At 37.7% G+C, this 14,105-nt stretch overlaps 2 protein-coding genes across 2 annotated transcripts; one reads left to right on the top strand and one right to left on the bottom strand.

Annotated features, from left to right (window-relative positions):
• Positions 1 to 78: 78 nt before the first annotated feature.
• LOC126367927 (uncharacterized) lies at positions 79 to 10,087 on the bottom strand. Its single transcript, XM_050011732.1, has 2 exons — positions 9,724 to 10,087; positions 79 to 397 (listed from the first exon to the last, which is right to left on the bottom strand). Exons 1-2 carry the CDS (start codon positions 10,020 to 10,022, stop codon positions 187 to 189), a joined length of 510 nt encoding a protein of 169 aa, XP_049867689.1. The 5' UTR covers positions 10,023 to 10,087; the 3' UTR covers positions 79 to 186.
• Positions 10,088 to 11,810: 1,723 nt separating this feature from the next.
• On the top strand, positions 11,811 to 13,892 carry LOC126367905 (PE-PGRS family protein PE_PGRS18-like). Its single transcript, XM_050011704.1, has one exon. The coding sequence runs from the start codon at positions 11,994 to 11,996 to the stop codon at positions 13,554 to 13,556; it is 1,563 nt and encodes a 520-aa protein (XP_049867661.1). The 5' UTR covers positions 11,811 to 11,993; the 3' UTR covers positions 13,557 to 13,892.
• The last annotated feature ends 213 nt before the right edge of the window (positions 13,893 to 14,105 follow it).

The raw sequence follows: 14,105 nt of genomic DNA, 5'->3' as shown, positions 1-14,105 counted from the left end.
ATCAAATTGCTGCATTAAGAAAATAATTATTTTATTATGAAGTGGCTAGAGAAAAAATAAATAAATAAATCACGCAGATGATTTCTAAGTCATTTTATTTCGCAGAAGTTTCAAGATTATGAGATAGGTAATTACAATATAGGCAGATAACAGTAAAAATCACTTTACAATAAGCACCCAATTATATTAATCAAAGATTGGTCGACAAATGCCTAATCCATCAGGCCTAGAACCATTTGGACACTGGTTGGGCACACTTATAATGTTATGGACCTGTAAATCTGCTTGGGACTGTTGTGGTTGTAAATCTTCCTCCGCACCATCAGTTTGTCTTTTTTCTTTCCTCGGGAGCTTTTCCTTCAAAGCATTTTCAATGGCGGCCAGGAAATCAGTATTTCTGGAATAATAAACAGCGTTATTTAAAAATTACGCGCAGTCCATTGAAGGTCATTTAGAAGTCTTATGTGTATAAAATCGGTCATCATAGGTACATAACGAAATACTTAGCGTGGATAGGTAATAGATTGTATAAATGTGCACTTAGGTCCCATTATTCCTATTGGGACAGGCCTAGGCAGTTACTAGGTAGAACCACAAGTTGTCAGAAGGCAACATGCACCCTTGTGTTTTAGTTATACATATATTTTAAACTAAGTTCAGTGAAGTATCCGATTGTTTGATCGTCGCGGATTCATGCTAATTAGGCAGGGGAAGTTGATTTATAAAGCAAGTTCATAAAGCTGCGAGCAGTTATATTATTGCTGTTACGTTTTATATTAGTATAAGTATCAGCCTATCTATACCTAATACCTAGGTACGTCCCATAGGTTTTGAACTGTCCGCTCCAATAGGAATTAGGGGCGTAGAATAGTATAGCAACTAATATTACAGGTAGATATAACCACCACTTATTGATAAAATGTATTATGAAAGTACAGGAGTTACTGAAAGGTACGCGCGAAAAACTCAATTACTTACAGGTATCTTATCAAAGGATCACGCTAAGGATCGTTTCCAAAATTACCTATAAAATCATAAATAATTGTTTCATAGGTTGTTTAGTCTAAGCAATATAATTTACGCGGAATTCGCACTGTTGTTGATTACGTTTAGAGTAGGTAGGTACCTACCTACTTACAGAGATGATAAAACTAATGTTATCATTCTCGAACATGTTTTTTTTTACATTTATTTGGGCATAAGCATTTTAGAATCATTGTAATATTTTATTTTGTGGAGATAAAGCTGCAAAATAGTCTTCTAATTGATTGTATTGTGTCTGGCTCTGCCTACCCCTTCGGGAAATCTTAGAGAGCTTATATATGTATGTAAGTATCTCAGAACAATAACTAAAGCATAGAAGGAAGGCTAAAATAAGAATTCAGAAACTATAAACCGGCTCTCTTCTAGCTTACGACACAAACTATGAGTGAGAAAAGGACAAATGATTCGCACTTTGCTTCATTTTTTCCGAGGTTGTCACAACATGAAATGTCATTTGGACCTATTGGACTCATTTTAACTCGGCCAAATACATAGTAACATACATAAGAAGATTTTACTTATATTTACCGAACTATTTGACACGGTCGCGTCAACTGTGTTTACGAGTGTCTTGTGTTCAGATTGTTTTAAGTGATAATTTAACAATATTTTTCCAAATAAATGGAAAGAAACTTTTATTTATATCAAATAATTGAGTGTCTCGACTGTGTGACATTATGTCTTGTGTGGTATGGGGCTGCAGCTCACATTCAGGAAGAAAAGAAAATAGCCAACAACTTCTGTCGTTTCATCGGTAAGTTTTTTGTAATTTTCTAGTGAAATGTGAACTGCTGAACAATTTTAGGAAAGTAATATGTTTTGCTGAATAGATTTGTAGCATAAAATATTTGAGATATCCATTATATTATACGTTTCATCGATGAATACGGAATTGATTTGAGGTTATGTTGATTGTCCATAGTGATGTACTAAAATTATCGATACTTTTAATTTTTAGATTTCCTGTAGACGATAACAAAGAGAAAGAATGGATAATTCGCATTAATAGACGAAATTGGATTCCAAATAAGTACAGCCGTATTTGCTCGAAACATTTTACTGCGGATTCATTTATGTGTGTTCCTAATTCAAAGTGGAGGCGTCTTCGAGACGATGCTATTCCTACATTGAACATTATAGATCAGACAGATGAAATGGTGTTTAAATTTAAATTTCAGCCTAGCCTGCATCATCTCACTGCTGGATAGATAGATAAGATATTTGTATCATGTTATCACAACACGTTTATACTATCTATCATTCAACTACATATTATTATGTACTTAATAAACTTAGTATATACTAAGTCTGTAGTTGTTTTATGTCTAAACAATTATGAGTTGTACACGTTTTATATAAGTAAATTATTATTATCTTTGATTTCAGATATTAAATCCAAAAGTGTCGACTGGATTTTTTTTTTTTTTTTTTTTTTTTCTCTTTGGCGTCATGCGACTTGCATATTTGCCATTAAATGTAGATTTGAATGTAGAGGATAAAGACTTAGGAAACGTTTATGGAGATAGGAATTTGGATAGGAACGAAATTTTGAAATAAAGGATCATAAGGTAAGGTAAGGAATATCAATATACTTACACATATAAATAGGTATAAAATAAACATATATTTAACTATAATTTTATATTATTTACTTGAATAAATGTGGCTAACAACTTATATATTTGAGGATCATTAGAAGCAAGTAGGACCGAAATAGATGTAGGAAGAGGGACTTTTTGTAATAAAAGATTTTTAAAAAGAAGGGAGTTGTCATGTAGAGGGCAAGCCAGAAAAATGTGGTTAACATGACCAGTATCCAAACCACATTCACAGTCGCCACTTGATATAACGCCAATCTTTGCAAGGAAAGAGGCACAGCATGTATGACCGAGCCTCATACGTATGAGGCAGGACGTTGCTCTCTTGCCAACTTTAACCCGGAAGAACCAAGGCTTGCTTAAAATAATTGGTTGAATTGATGAATAAAATTTACCTTTGGTCTGAGAACTCACTGCCCATTCATCCCCCCAATATTCATGAAGATATAAGCTAGGTAAATTAACTAAATCATGGGTGTAGTTTTTATATGTAAATAAGTCACCACTATCCACAGCCTCTTTAGCAAGAAGGTCGGCTTTGATATTGCCAGGTATTTTGCTGTGTCCAGGGATCCAACAAAAAGAAACTGAATACCCTAGGCGAATACATTTATACAGTGACCTTCGTATATCTATAATAATCGGAAATATTATTTTAGTTCTGAATGGAAATTTTAATAAAGCCTGAAGACTGCTTCTAGCATCTGAAAAAACTACCGTGTTCTTAAGTTTCATGGTTATAATGTAATCTATTGCTTTAAAAAGACCTAAGCATTCCCCAGTAAAAACAGACGTTTCTGGTGGCATTTTAATTTTCTGAATTATATTATACTGAGCATGGTACACTCCCACACCAACATTTCCTGATGACGAGAGCTTTGATGCATCCGTGTATATATGATGAGCATGAGGCCATTGTAAATCTTTTGTAAGACAGAACATGGCACTTACACTAGGATCACTTCTAATAAAGCCCAAATTTAGGGATACATCAGGGGATAGAACTAAAGGTTCAAATTCGTCACAAAACAAAGGATGTGCAGGCTGTCTGTGAGTGGGGGCTTGAAGATATATAAACTTTTGAAAACTTTTAACAAGACATGGGATAGGTTTGTGGGACCAATAAGGGGAAGAAAGTGTAAGATCAAACAGTAACTGAAGTTTCTGGTAAAGAGGGTGGTCGATAAGTTGAAAAGACCGAAATATAAACTTATCACATAAGTATTGACGCCTTAAATGCAAAGGAGGGTCGGAACATTCTATTTGTAAGCAGTTAGTTGGGCTGGATCTCATGGCACCACAAATCAATCTCAGAGATTTGTACTGAATGGAATCCAGGTTCTGAAAAGATTCTACGCTACCTGGCACAAGAATGAAGGTACCATAGTCTATTATGCTCCTGATTAATGCATTATATAATAACTTAAGCGAATAAGGGTGCGCACCCCACCAAACTCCTGCAAGGCATCGAAGAATATTAAAATTACGATCACATTTACCGGTAACGTATTCGATATGATGTTTACCCGATAATTTATCGTCAAGAATGACGCCAAGGAACTTTGCTGAAGTTTTTACTGGGATAGGATTATTATTAAATGTAACAGTTACAGGAGGGATCATTAATCGTCTTGTAAACACAACTACAGAGCTTTTAGGAGAAGAAACATCTAGGCCATTTAAATCCAACCAAACCTTAAGCAAATCAAGAGACCGACATAAGGCTGAAGAGGCATTCTGAATAGATTTGTCAGAACAGTACAACAGGAGGTCGTCTGCATATTGAAGAATACTCACATTATCATCTAGGGAAGATTCTAGATCTGAACTATAAACATTATACAACAAAGGGCTGAGTACCGACCCCTGTGGGAGACCTTTCCAGACTAATCGTGACAAAAAATGCTCGTCATCCGTAAAAAACTGAATACAACGCTCAGAGAGCATATTTATGATAAATGAAGAAAGCATGGAAGGTACATTAAAAGCCAATAATTTCTTATATAGTATAGATAAAACTACATTGTCGTAAGCTGCAGTAATGTCCAGAAAAGCTGCTACGACGGACTGGTTAGAAGAGAATGCCAGTCGTATATCAGTGACAAAAATAGCTATACTGTCCATTGTACTTTTACCTTTTCTGAAGCCGTACTGACTTCTACTAAGTAAACCTTTGCTCTCCATAAACCATTCTAATCTATTTTTAACCAGATGTTCAGTAATTTTAATTAAGACCGATGACAGAGCAATAGGACGATAAGATGAAGCAAGGGTAGGATCCTTATTAGGTTTCAGAATAGGGAACACTTCTTGAACTCTCCATGCAGGGGGTATATTACCAGATAGCATAAAACTATTAATTAGGTTAAGCAAATAACCTAAAGCATCATCACCTAGATTAGCTACAAATGAATATGGTATTCCATCAACGCCAGGAGCTGAATCCTTCACATTTGATAAGACGCCTTTCATTTCATGGAGAGAAAAGGGGCTGTTTAGTCCAGTACGATCATCGACAGCTGGTGAAATCATTATAAACTCTGAAACATAAGGAGGAGCTAGGGTATCAATAAATTTATGGGTCAAATTCTGAGGAAGAGCAGAAGGAGAGGATTCCTTGAAAGCACCCCTGAATCTTCTTATATTCGCCCAAACTTCAGATGGGCTAACATCTGGGCAAATTGATAGGCAAAAAGATCTCCATCCATCAAATTTTTTTTGTTTAAACATTTTTTTACAAGCTTCGATATTTTCAGTTACTTTATTAAAGTTTTCATCTGTTGAACATTCAAAATATAACTTTTCAGCTTCTTTACGTTTTCTAGCAGCCTCTGTACATTCACTGTCCCACCAAGGTGGAGAAGGTATTCCACAGCCTACTTTTTTCATCGGAAAAAGTTCATTAGCTATCTCTATAAACGCTCCGGCAAATGTCTCTGCACAAGAGGTTTCATTTCCAGGTGTTACAGGAGGGAAACAACAAATTTTACTTTCCATTCGAGATTTAAAAGTATTCCAGTCGGCATTCAATAATCTATATTTCAAACGAATCCGTTTTCGAACAGTTTCGTGTTGAAAAGGCAGAGTGATAATAAGACTATAATGATCACTTCCAAAAGTGTATTTAAGGGCTTCCCAAGAAAGATATGGAGCAAGATTTGGGGTGCAGATTGATAAGTCTGGAGCACTCTTTCCCTGTGAAGGAGAGGTGCGACGGGTAGGTGAACCAGTATTAAGGATACAAAGGTTAAGTGTGTCCAACATATTGTAAACAGTGTTACCATTTGTATTGGATAAAGAACTTCCCCACGACACATGCTGGGCATTGAAGTCCCCTAACACTATAAAGGGTTTAGGAAGTGAGGAAAGAATATTATGTACCTCATTATATATCTGAGAAGAGGGATGTGGAATATAAATAGAAACAAAACAGATATTTTTGATAATTGCAGCTACAACAGAGTAATCATTTCTATGATTGATTTGTTTATGTGTAAAGGAAGTGGGATGCTTTATTAATAAAGCAACACCATTAAATCCATCAGGTCTATCCTCTCGAATGCAAGAGTAGCCTGAAATTTTAAAATTATAACTTGGCTTGAGCCAAGTTTCTTGTAATGCTATAATTAGAGGTTTGTACTTGTTAACTAAAAATAATAAATCTTGTTTTTTAGGAATTACGCTCCTGCAGTTCCACTGGAGAACTTTGGAATTTAGGTCCATTATGGAGTGTTTTAGAGATTTGTGCAAGAGAATCAATGAGAGCTGCGTTGGACGGTGGAATTAAGTTTGACTGCGAAAGTAAGTTTAATAGGGCTATAATAAGTTCAGAAATCGGAATATTAGAAGGATCATTGACTGTTTCTTGATATTTCAGAGCAGTTCCATTAGCAGATGCAGGCAAATCATACTCTCTAACCAGTTCCCTATGACTCTGAACGTCATAGCCTTTTGTAGTCCTGGGAGGAGCTTTTCTTGTTTGAAGAACAGTTTTTTTATAAGAGACTTTAGAAGGGGACTTAGCTGCTTGGGAAGGCGATGTTAAAAGTGGGACATTATCTGGGACATGATGGGATGAAAGAAGTGCTTCAGCATATGAGATCTTTGTTATGGCCGGATGAGTCTTTAAAGCTTCCGCATAAGAGATGCATGACTTTGCCATGGTCTCTTTTATAGCACGTTGGCGCTCATACTCCAAACACTTTCTATCTGTAGCCTGATGGTTGCCATTACATAAGCAACACTTGACATCTTCTTCATGAACTGAGCAGGTATCTCCATTGTGGCCCTGACCACACTTAAAGCATCTAGGTTGCGAGCGGCACTGGGTTTTCACATGGCCATAGCGACAACAACTAAAACATTGTACGGTTGGATAAATGTAAAGATCGACAGGGAGAGCTGTATAACACATGAAGACCCTTTTCGGTAAAATCTGACCATCAAAGGTCAGTACTACAGATTCTGTTGGTTTAAATTCCACCTTGGAATTAATAATGACTTTCCTATTCAACCGCCTTACTTTCAGAATAGGACCGCAGCCTATAGAGACTGTCGTATTCTCCTTCACTTCTTCTTCACTCCATTCAGCAGGTACTCCACGAACCACACCCATTCGAATTACTGAGAATGTAGGGATAAAAGCTTTATACTTTGAGGAGTCTAAAATAGGGTTTTCAAGAAAAGAGTTTGCATCTTCATACTTTTTGAAAGAGAGAGATACTCTGTTCCTTCCAATTCGTTTTAAGCTTCCATCCACTATACCTGTAACTTTGTTTTGTTTCAGGAATCGACCTAAAGACACAGGATGCAAAGAAACCCCATCATCAGGCGATGTCAGCTTATGCTGGATGTGTAATGTGTAAGGAGCTGCATCAGAACTAATATAAGTCCTCCGAGCAATTTGAGACTGTGGAGAGTGGTTGTCAGCGACAGTTGAAATATTTTGTGACGCAACAGTTTCATTAAATAAAGGCAAAGAGATATTCTGAGTTTGGTTTTCATCAAGAGATTGGGATGCAGGCTGGATATTAGATTCAGTTTCAGATAGACATTGGCAATCAGATAGCCTCTTCTCATGACCCTTCCTTCTTTTTTTATTGCAATGTTTGCACACTTTAGAGCGTGAAACGCGCTTTCGTTTTTTCCCCTGAACTAAAGAACCATCAGTATCCATACTTGCTTCTTCATTCGTTGAAGCAACATTAGAGATTGTAACATAACTTGCAACAACAGGAGGCGTTCCCCCAGGATCCTCGGGCGGGTCCATGGCGGGAAAATTATAAAAAGAACTACTTACCAATAACTCGTTGATATTTACACTATACACAATATAAATAAAAAATAATTAATATATACAAACTAAATTACACCTAAACTAACCAAATGATCACTTTAAATATTAGAATTAAAATTAAAATTTTAAAGCCACGAAAAAACACGTCCGCCAAACAATCCGTTTCCCGCGCTTTTTTTCGTCGACTGGATTTACATGAAAAGGTATATCAAATAATTTTCTTTTTTTATATTTTTAACATGATATACATATATAGAGTGTATAATTCAACCAGCTGCACAATGCACTTAAATCAGATATATTTTACTTTTATTTTTATAGATTATTTTGTACATATACTATTTTAACATTATTATTAAACTTTATTTCAGTCAGTTCAAGAAGACGAGATGAAAAATTTAAAAGAAAAGCTGAACAAGTCCCGCCTCAAGATCAAACGACTTAATGAAAAAAAAAAAACAATGTGACAGGGTGTCACAAAGACAGTTTCTAAGCAAATTGACACTGTTTAGAAATTAATAAATTTGTATTTATTGTAAATATAATGTACATAATTAATAACGTGTGAAATAAATACTTGCTAATGAAAATGAACTGATTTACGATCTAATTTATATTTCATTTTACCTCCTGTTCTTATTTACTCCTACTCCAACACTCCAGGTTGATACGAACTGCGCCCAATAAAGAATGTAATGAATGTTATAGATTTGTGTAAGCGACTTAGATAAATCTTGACTAAACCTTCCTTTACAAATACAAATATACTTTATTGCACACAACATACAATACTTACAAGTTTTACACGAAAGATACAGTACACCACCTACCTACCTTTTACTTTCCCTTTCTGTTCTCTTATGAATACTTGTATGCCGTATTTTTTTAAGTATAATGCTATATCTAGTAGGTACGAGTATGGTAATCCTAGTATTGAAACAGCTTGTAGCCCTAGTAAAGACCGCCATTTTATGTTTACAGAGTGGCACGTTTTTTCTGTAGGTATTTCCAGTCCATACTCTTTTCTATGTCTATGGCGTGACCCCATCGGGCCTCTTACCGTCTGTGCGGCTTAGACCCGGCGGCGGCGGTTCCAATTTGCACGGCACGTCGATCGACACCAGTGCACGGCGGATGACATCATAAATAAATTCGAATATTACAAAATACTTACCGATGAAACGATAACAGTTGGCTATTTTCTTTCCTTCCTGAATGTGAGCTGCAGCTCCAAACTAATATAAACCAGACAATATAATCCAAAAATGGTTAGATACTTACCTATCAGAGACAGAGTCTCCTTTCATCAAGAAGAAGATAATTGCATCCTACAAAAAGAAATCTTGTAAAAAAAAATTATCGACATTAATTGTAAGTAAATTTAATTTTATCGACATATTACTAAAGTGAAACCCAACACTAGGCAATGAAAAACTTGTGACAACCTACGAAATTACGAAACAATTTTTGTATATGCGTCTTTGTCTAACATTACGCCGGTTCCGTAAGATAAAGTAGAGCAGAATTATAGAGTTCTGTTGCTATTTTAGCCTTCCTTCTATGCTTTAGTTATTGTTCTGAGGTAAGTATGTTGTAAAGATAGAATAAGCCGAAGGAATAGTAATCTATTTCATCCACGGCTTTCCGTGTATGTCGTTTGAACGTATAACGAGTAACAAGTAAGTAGTTTTAGGCGGATGAGACGAGTTTGAGTTCGTTATGGAAAATGACGATTTAAATTGTAATTATGTGTGCTGATAGCTATAGGTAGGTGTTGGTACTCACATGGAAGGTGCAAGGTAAGGTTGAGGTACGAGCATATGAATGTCGAGAGACCCTTGCCTCCAGACGTCGCGGCATACGCCGTTGATCAGCTGCTGGCCGGCCGGGCAATTCGGTGGCACCACCACCACATTGGACGTATCTATAAAACTCGGCCACACGTCACGGCACTGGCCGTTGATGTACTCCTGTCCGTCAGGGCAGTTCGGAGGGACAGTCACCACATTTTGGGTATCAATACCAAGTGGTATAGCATTTGCTGCCACCAACGACGCGGCTAGTAAAACTAGCAAATACATCATGTAATAAACTTTCCTTTGTTGAAGGAAGCGACAGGTCTGAGCAAAAGGAAACAATATACTTAATTCAATTCTGATTGAATTTATCGTTTCTATTCACGAAGATAAGCCACTGGCGCGGCTGATAAGGTAGCGATAGCTTTTGTTTATAAGAATCAGTGTACCTGATAATGGTTAGCAATTAATTAATGAGACTAAAAATTAATTTGGTAGAGTTGATCTAAGACATGTCCGAAATGCATGAAAGATAAGATATTTCGGTGTATTATAGGTACCTATGCGTACCCCTTCGGGGGTACAGGCGTGATGAAATACGTTTTGTTTTTTACAGGTAATGTCGTACCGGCGTTATGAATTAAAAGATATGAAGTCGCTTTAACGCCTTTATTCTTCAGCTCTTTATTAATTTAACAAATAAAAAATAAAAAAGGGCAAGCTGGATAGAAAACGACAATGTCGTGCCCCGCGCACGCGCCATCGATACTCCTTGTCAGTAATAATGATACAAAGTACTCAGTGGAAATGCTATTATTTTTAAAAAACTAACTTTTTAAAAATAATGTGCCTCAAAGAGGTCACATCATTAGTCATTACAGTACTTACCTACCTACATTTTGGTCTATCAGCAAAATAAAATCTACTCAATTTTCAGAAGAAGATGGATGCAGGTGTGCTATCGTTTAGTTGCATTTATGATTCAAAGCTTATCGTGAAAGGAATGTGTCTTATAAATCCTACGAATAAATAATTATTAATAAATTAATAAATAATTATTTATTCGTAGGTCTTATCCGAATCTACGTAAGTAGTGTGAGTACCTAATCTACGGTTCATCATATTGTCTTAGGACTCCAATTCTAAGTAGTCTCATGGGATAGAATAAGGAATAATACTACTCATGGTCTCCCCGATAAGAATTATCGGCGTGAGTTGTGTGTGTTATGTCTGTAAATGACAATGCTAAAAAGTTTACGCATTGCTTGAAAGGTAGGTAAGTACATCAGATTTCTAGGTAGTTCTCTCGATCAAGGGAAGCAATTTATCAATTGAGAGCGTTACGTTACTCATGCTACTCGTAGCAAAACAAACTACTTACCTACTATTGTATTCTCTTTGATGCATGACATTGAGTTCGTTGTTGTTAAATTTATCAGTTGCTTCGAGTTATCTATCCTGAAATGGAGACCCTAGATCATTGTGCTGCGAGAATTACGCGCACTTTCCGGTTGTAGGTATGCTCGCATGTACTTATCTAGACTCTAGACATCAGTCTTTTAAAAGGACCCAGGACCCAGGTTTAAAACACGCAACTTTCAGAGATGAAGACGCGTTATTCTCATCATTAAACCATTAAGCAGATAAGTATTAGTACATCTTTTCCCATCTGTAAGACCTTCGTGTGAGACATAGTAAGAATAACTGGCCTGGATTTTCCTTCGGATTGGAAACTCGGATCAGATGGCAGATGCAGCTTACGTAGCAGATGTATTTTAATTACTTACCTATTTTACACGGTGACTATAAAATGTGTGCTACAGATCTGCTATTTTGATTAGCATGTAGGTACCTACCTACCTATTTGAAGTCTGGCCTTTCTTGGGTATTTATAGTTCAGTTACAATAAAACGATGTTGTTTTTATACCTTACTGCCTTACAATAAGGTTAAACATTATTCCAACTTGTAATGTGTTTTTGTGTTGTTTCGCAGTGTCCATGGTACTATCGATTCTACGAACGAACCGTCCACCTTGCCGGTGTAGTTTGTGTTTACCCTACGTGGAATAGGTCACAGGTCATAAGTACGCCTTCGTCGCTCTGTGGACGTCACAATGTAACGCGCAGCGACGCTAACTGTAGGGGGCGGCCAATCATCGACCACTCAACCACTTAAGGTTCTAGAACTCAAACTGAGTCAGACATTCGTCTTGTGCTAACGTGTATCCCGTACGTGTTCTCGCATATCAACTGTGACAATGAAAAAATCATTCTTAATAGTGTTATTGCTCTTTGCAATAATTTGCACTGACGGAAAGAAGTTATCTAAAAGTCGGAGCTCTAGTTCGAGCCGCGGGTCCAGCAGGAAAACTTATAATCCACAGCCAACATCAAGTGCAAGTGCAGCGCAGCCATCAGCGCCCAAACCATCACTATTTGGATGGCAGGAAAAACCTGCCCAGAGCAAGTCATCGGCACCGAGGCAGTCTCAGCAGCCGAAGCAAACTCAGACACATTCGTACCCGTCGAGTAACACCGGTTTGTCCGGTGGTGGTCAGGCCAAGCAACCTGCGACTCATCAGGAAAGTGTTCAGAAAAGCAGTGTACCACAAAGTGCATCAGGTCAACAAACGCCCCAACAGAGTCACTCGTATCCTGCTTCGTCAAACGGTTTGTCAGGTAGTTCCAGTGGCGCAGGGTATCCACAACAACAAGGAGGGCTGTCCGGTGCAGGCGCCGCGCCGCCACCGTACAGCGCCGCTGGAGGGACTGGTTATCACCAGGGCCCACCTCCTGCTTATTCCAGCGCGGGAGGCTACCCCAAGCAGCAGGGCACTGGAGTGGCTGGGACTGGTGCAGCGGCTCCTCCACCTTACAGCGGAGGAAATTATGGAACTAATGCCGGTGGAAATTACGGCGGCAATTATCATCACCCAGCTCCACCGCCACCTTACTCGCCGAACTATGGTGGATACGGAGGTCATGGAGGTTACGGAGGGCATGGTGGGTACGGAGGATACGGAGGATATGGAGGATCTTACAGTCCCATGCATACACCGCAGATGCCTGGGTACTTCGGAAATTATGGAAACAAAGGCTACGGTGGTGTCAGTCGCGGTAGTAGCATTCTCTCCGGGGTGGGCATAGCCGGTGCAGGTGTGGGCACCATACTTACAGGCCTTGCCTTGTGGAACTTAGCCCGTTCAACGGGTCAGTCGCATCACACCGTCATCTACGATAACAGGGGTCAACCCGTAGCAGTCGCACCAAATAACAGTACCGAACCTGTGGCAGATCCGATTTTGGGAAATCTTGTCAATTGTACTCTGACTATTAGCAATAACGATGCAACTGAAATTTTAGGAATTCCTTGCGCTATCGCTACTTCTTTTACTCCGGAGGCAGATGTGAAAGATGCAGGAGTAGGTAAAGATCCAAACGACAACACGAAATGTACAATTACAGTCGTCACTAAGGAGGGTAAAGAATTCAGTACAACTATTCCTTGTTCTACTCTTCTCAACACAGCGGCTGAAAACAACGTTACCGAGCCTCCTTTGATTAATAATGGAACAGAGGTGATTAATGGTCCTATGGTTCCGCCGGCTGATCCGTATGCGAATGTGCCCGTCCCACCAGCAATTCCTCAGTCTCTGCCGCTTGCAGGCAACGGAGATATAAAAAATTTAAACTGCACACCGGAGCAAGGGGAAGTTAGGGATCCAATTAACCCGTGTTTTACGTTAGCCAATAATTTAACAGTGATTCCATTAGCACCCAGTGGTGACATTCCGTCTCCCACAACTGCCCCTAGTGCTTAGTTTATAAGGTTCGTTTTGGTTTATTTAATTTTACAAAGCTCAGTTTCGATATCGACATAATATTTTTTAACAACTCCATTGTAATTATATTGTGATGAAGATGAATGTTTGTTACATCACCTGGAATACCTACTTACGTTTATAATGTGTAGTTTCCCATTGTGTTTTCCTTAGATTAGATCTAATTAAAAAGATAATGTGCAACAAGGTTCTTTCAAGTAATTAAATGATATTAAATTAGGTACACTTTTAATTTAATGTGTATGTGTAAATTATTAAATTATAAGATAGGTAGGTTACACATAATTCGAGAAAATATACGTGTTTTGGTCATTATTTGGATTACTATTTTACTCATATGTCTATCTACGTACCTACATACCGGGTGTCAGTGTCATCGTAACGAAAACTTTGAGCGATGATTCAGACCATGATTCTGAGTTGATATCAAGTAGAATTTTCTGTCAAAAGAATGGAACTGAAAATAACAAAAAAAAAAAACACTAAAATTTTCATAAATTTTTCAATTGGAAACCCACTTGATATCAA

The sequence above is a fragment of the Pectinophora gossypiella genome, chromosome 6 (assembly GCF_024362695.1).
Source record: "Pectinophora gossypiella chromosome 6, ilPecGoss1.1, whole genome shotgun sequence".
NCBI classification, from domain to species: Eukaryota; Metazoa; Arthropoda; class Insecta; order Lepidoptera; family Gelechiidae; genus Pectinophora; species Pectinophora gossypiella.
The sequence above is the reverse complement of the archived record's forward strand: the minus strand, read 5'-3'. Positions and strand labels throughout refer to the sequence as shown.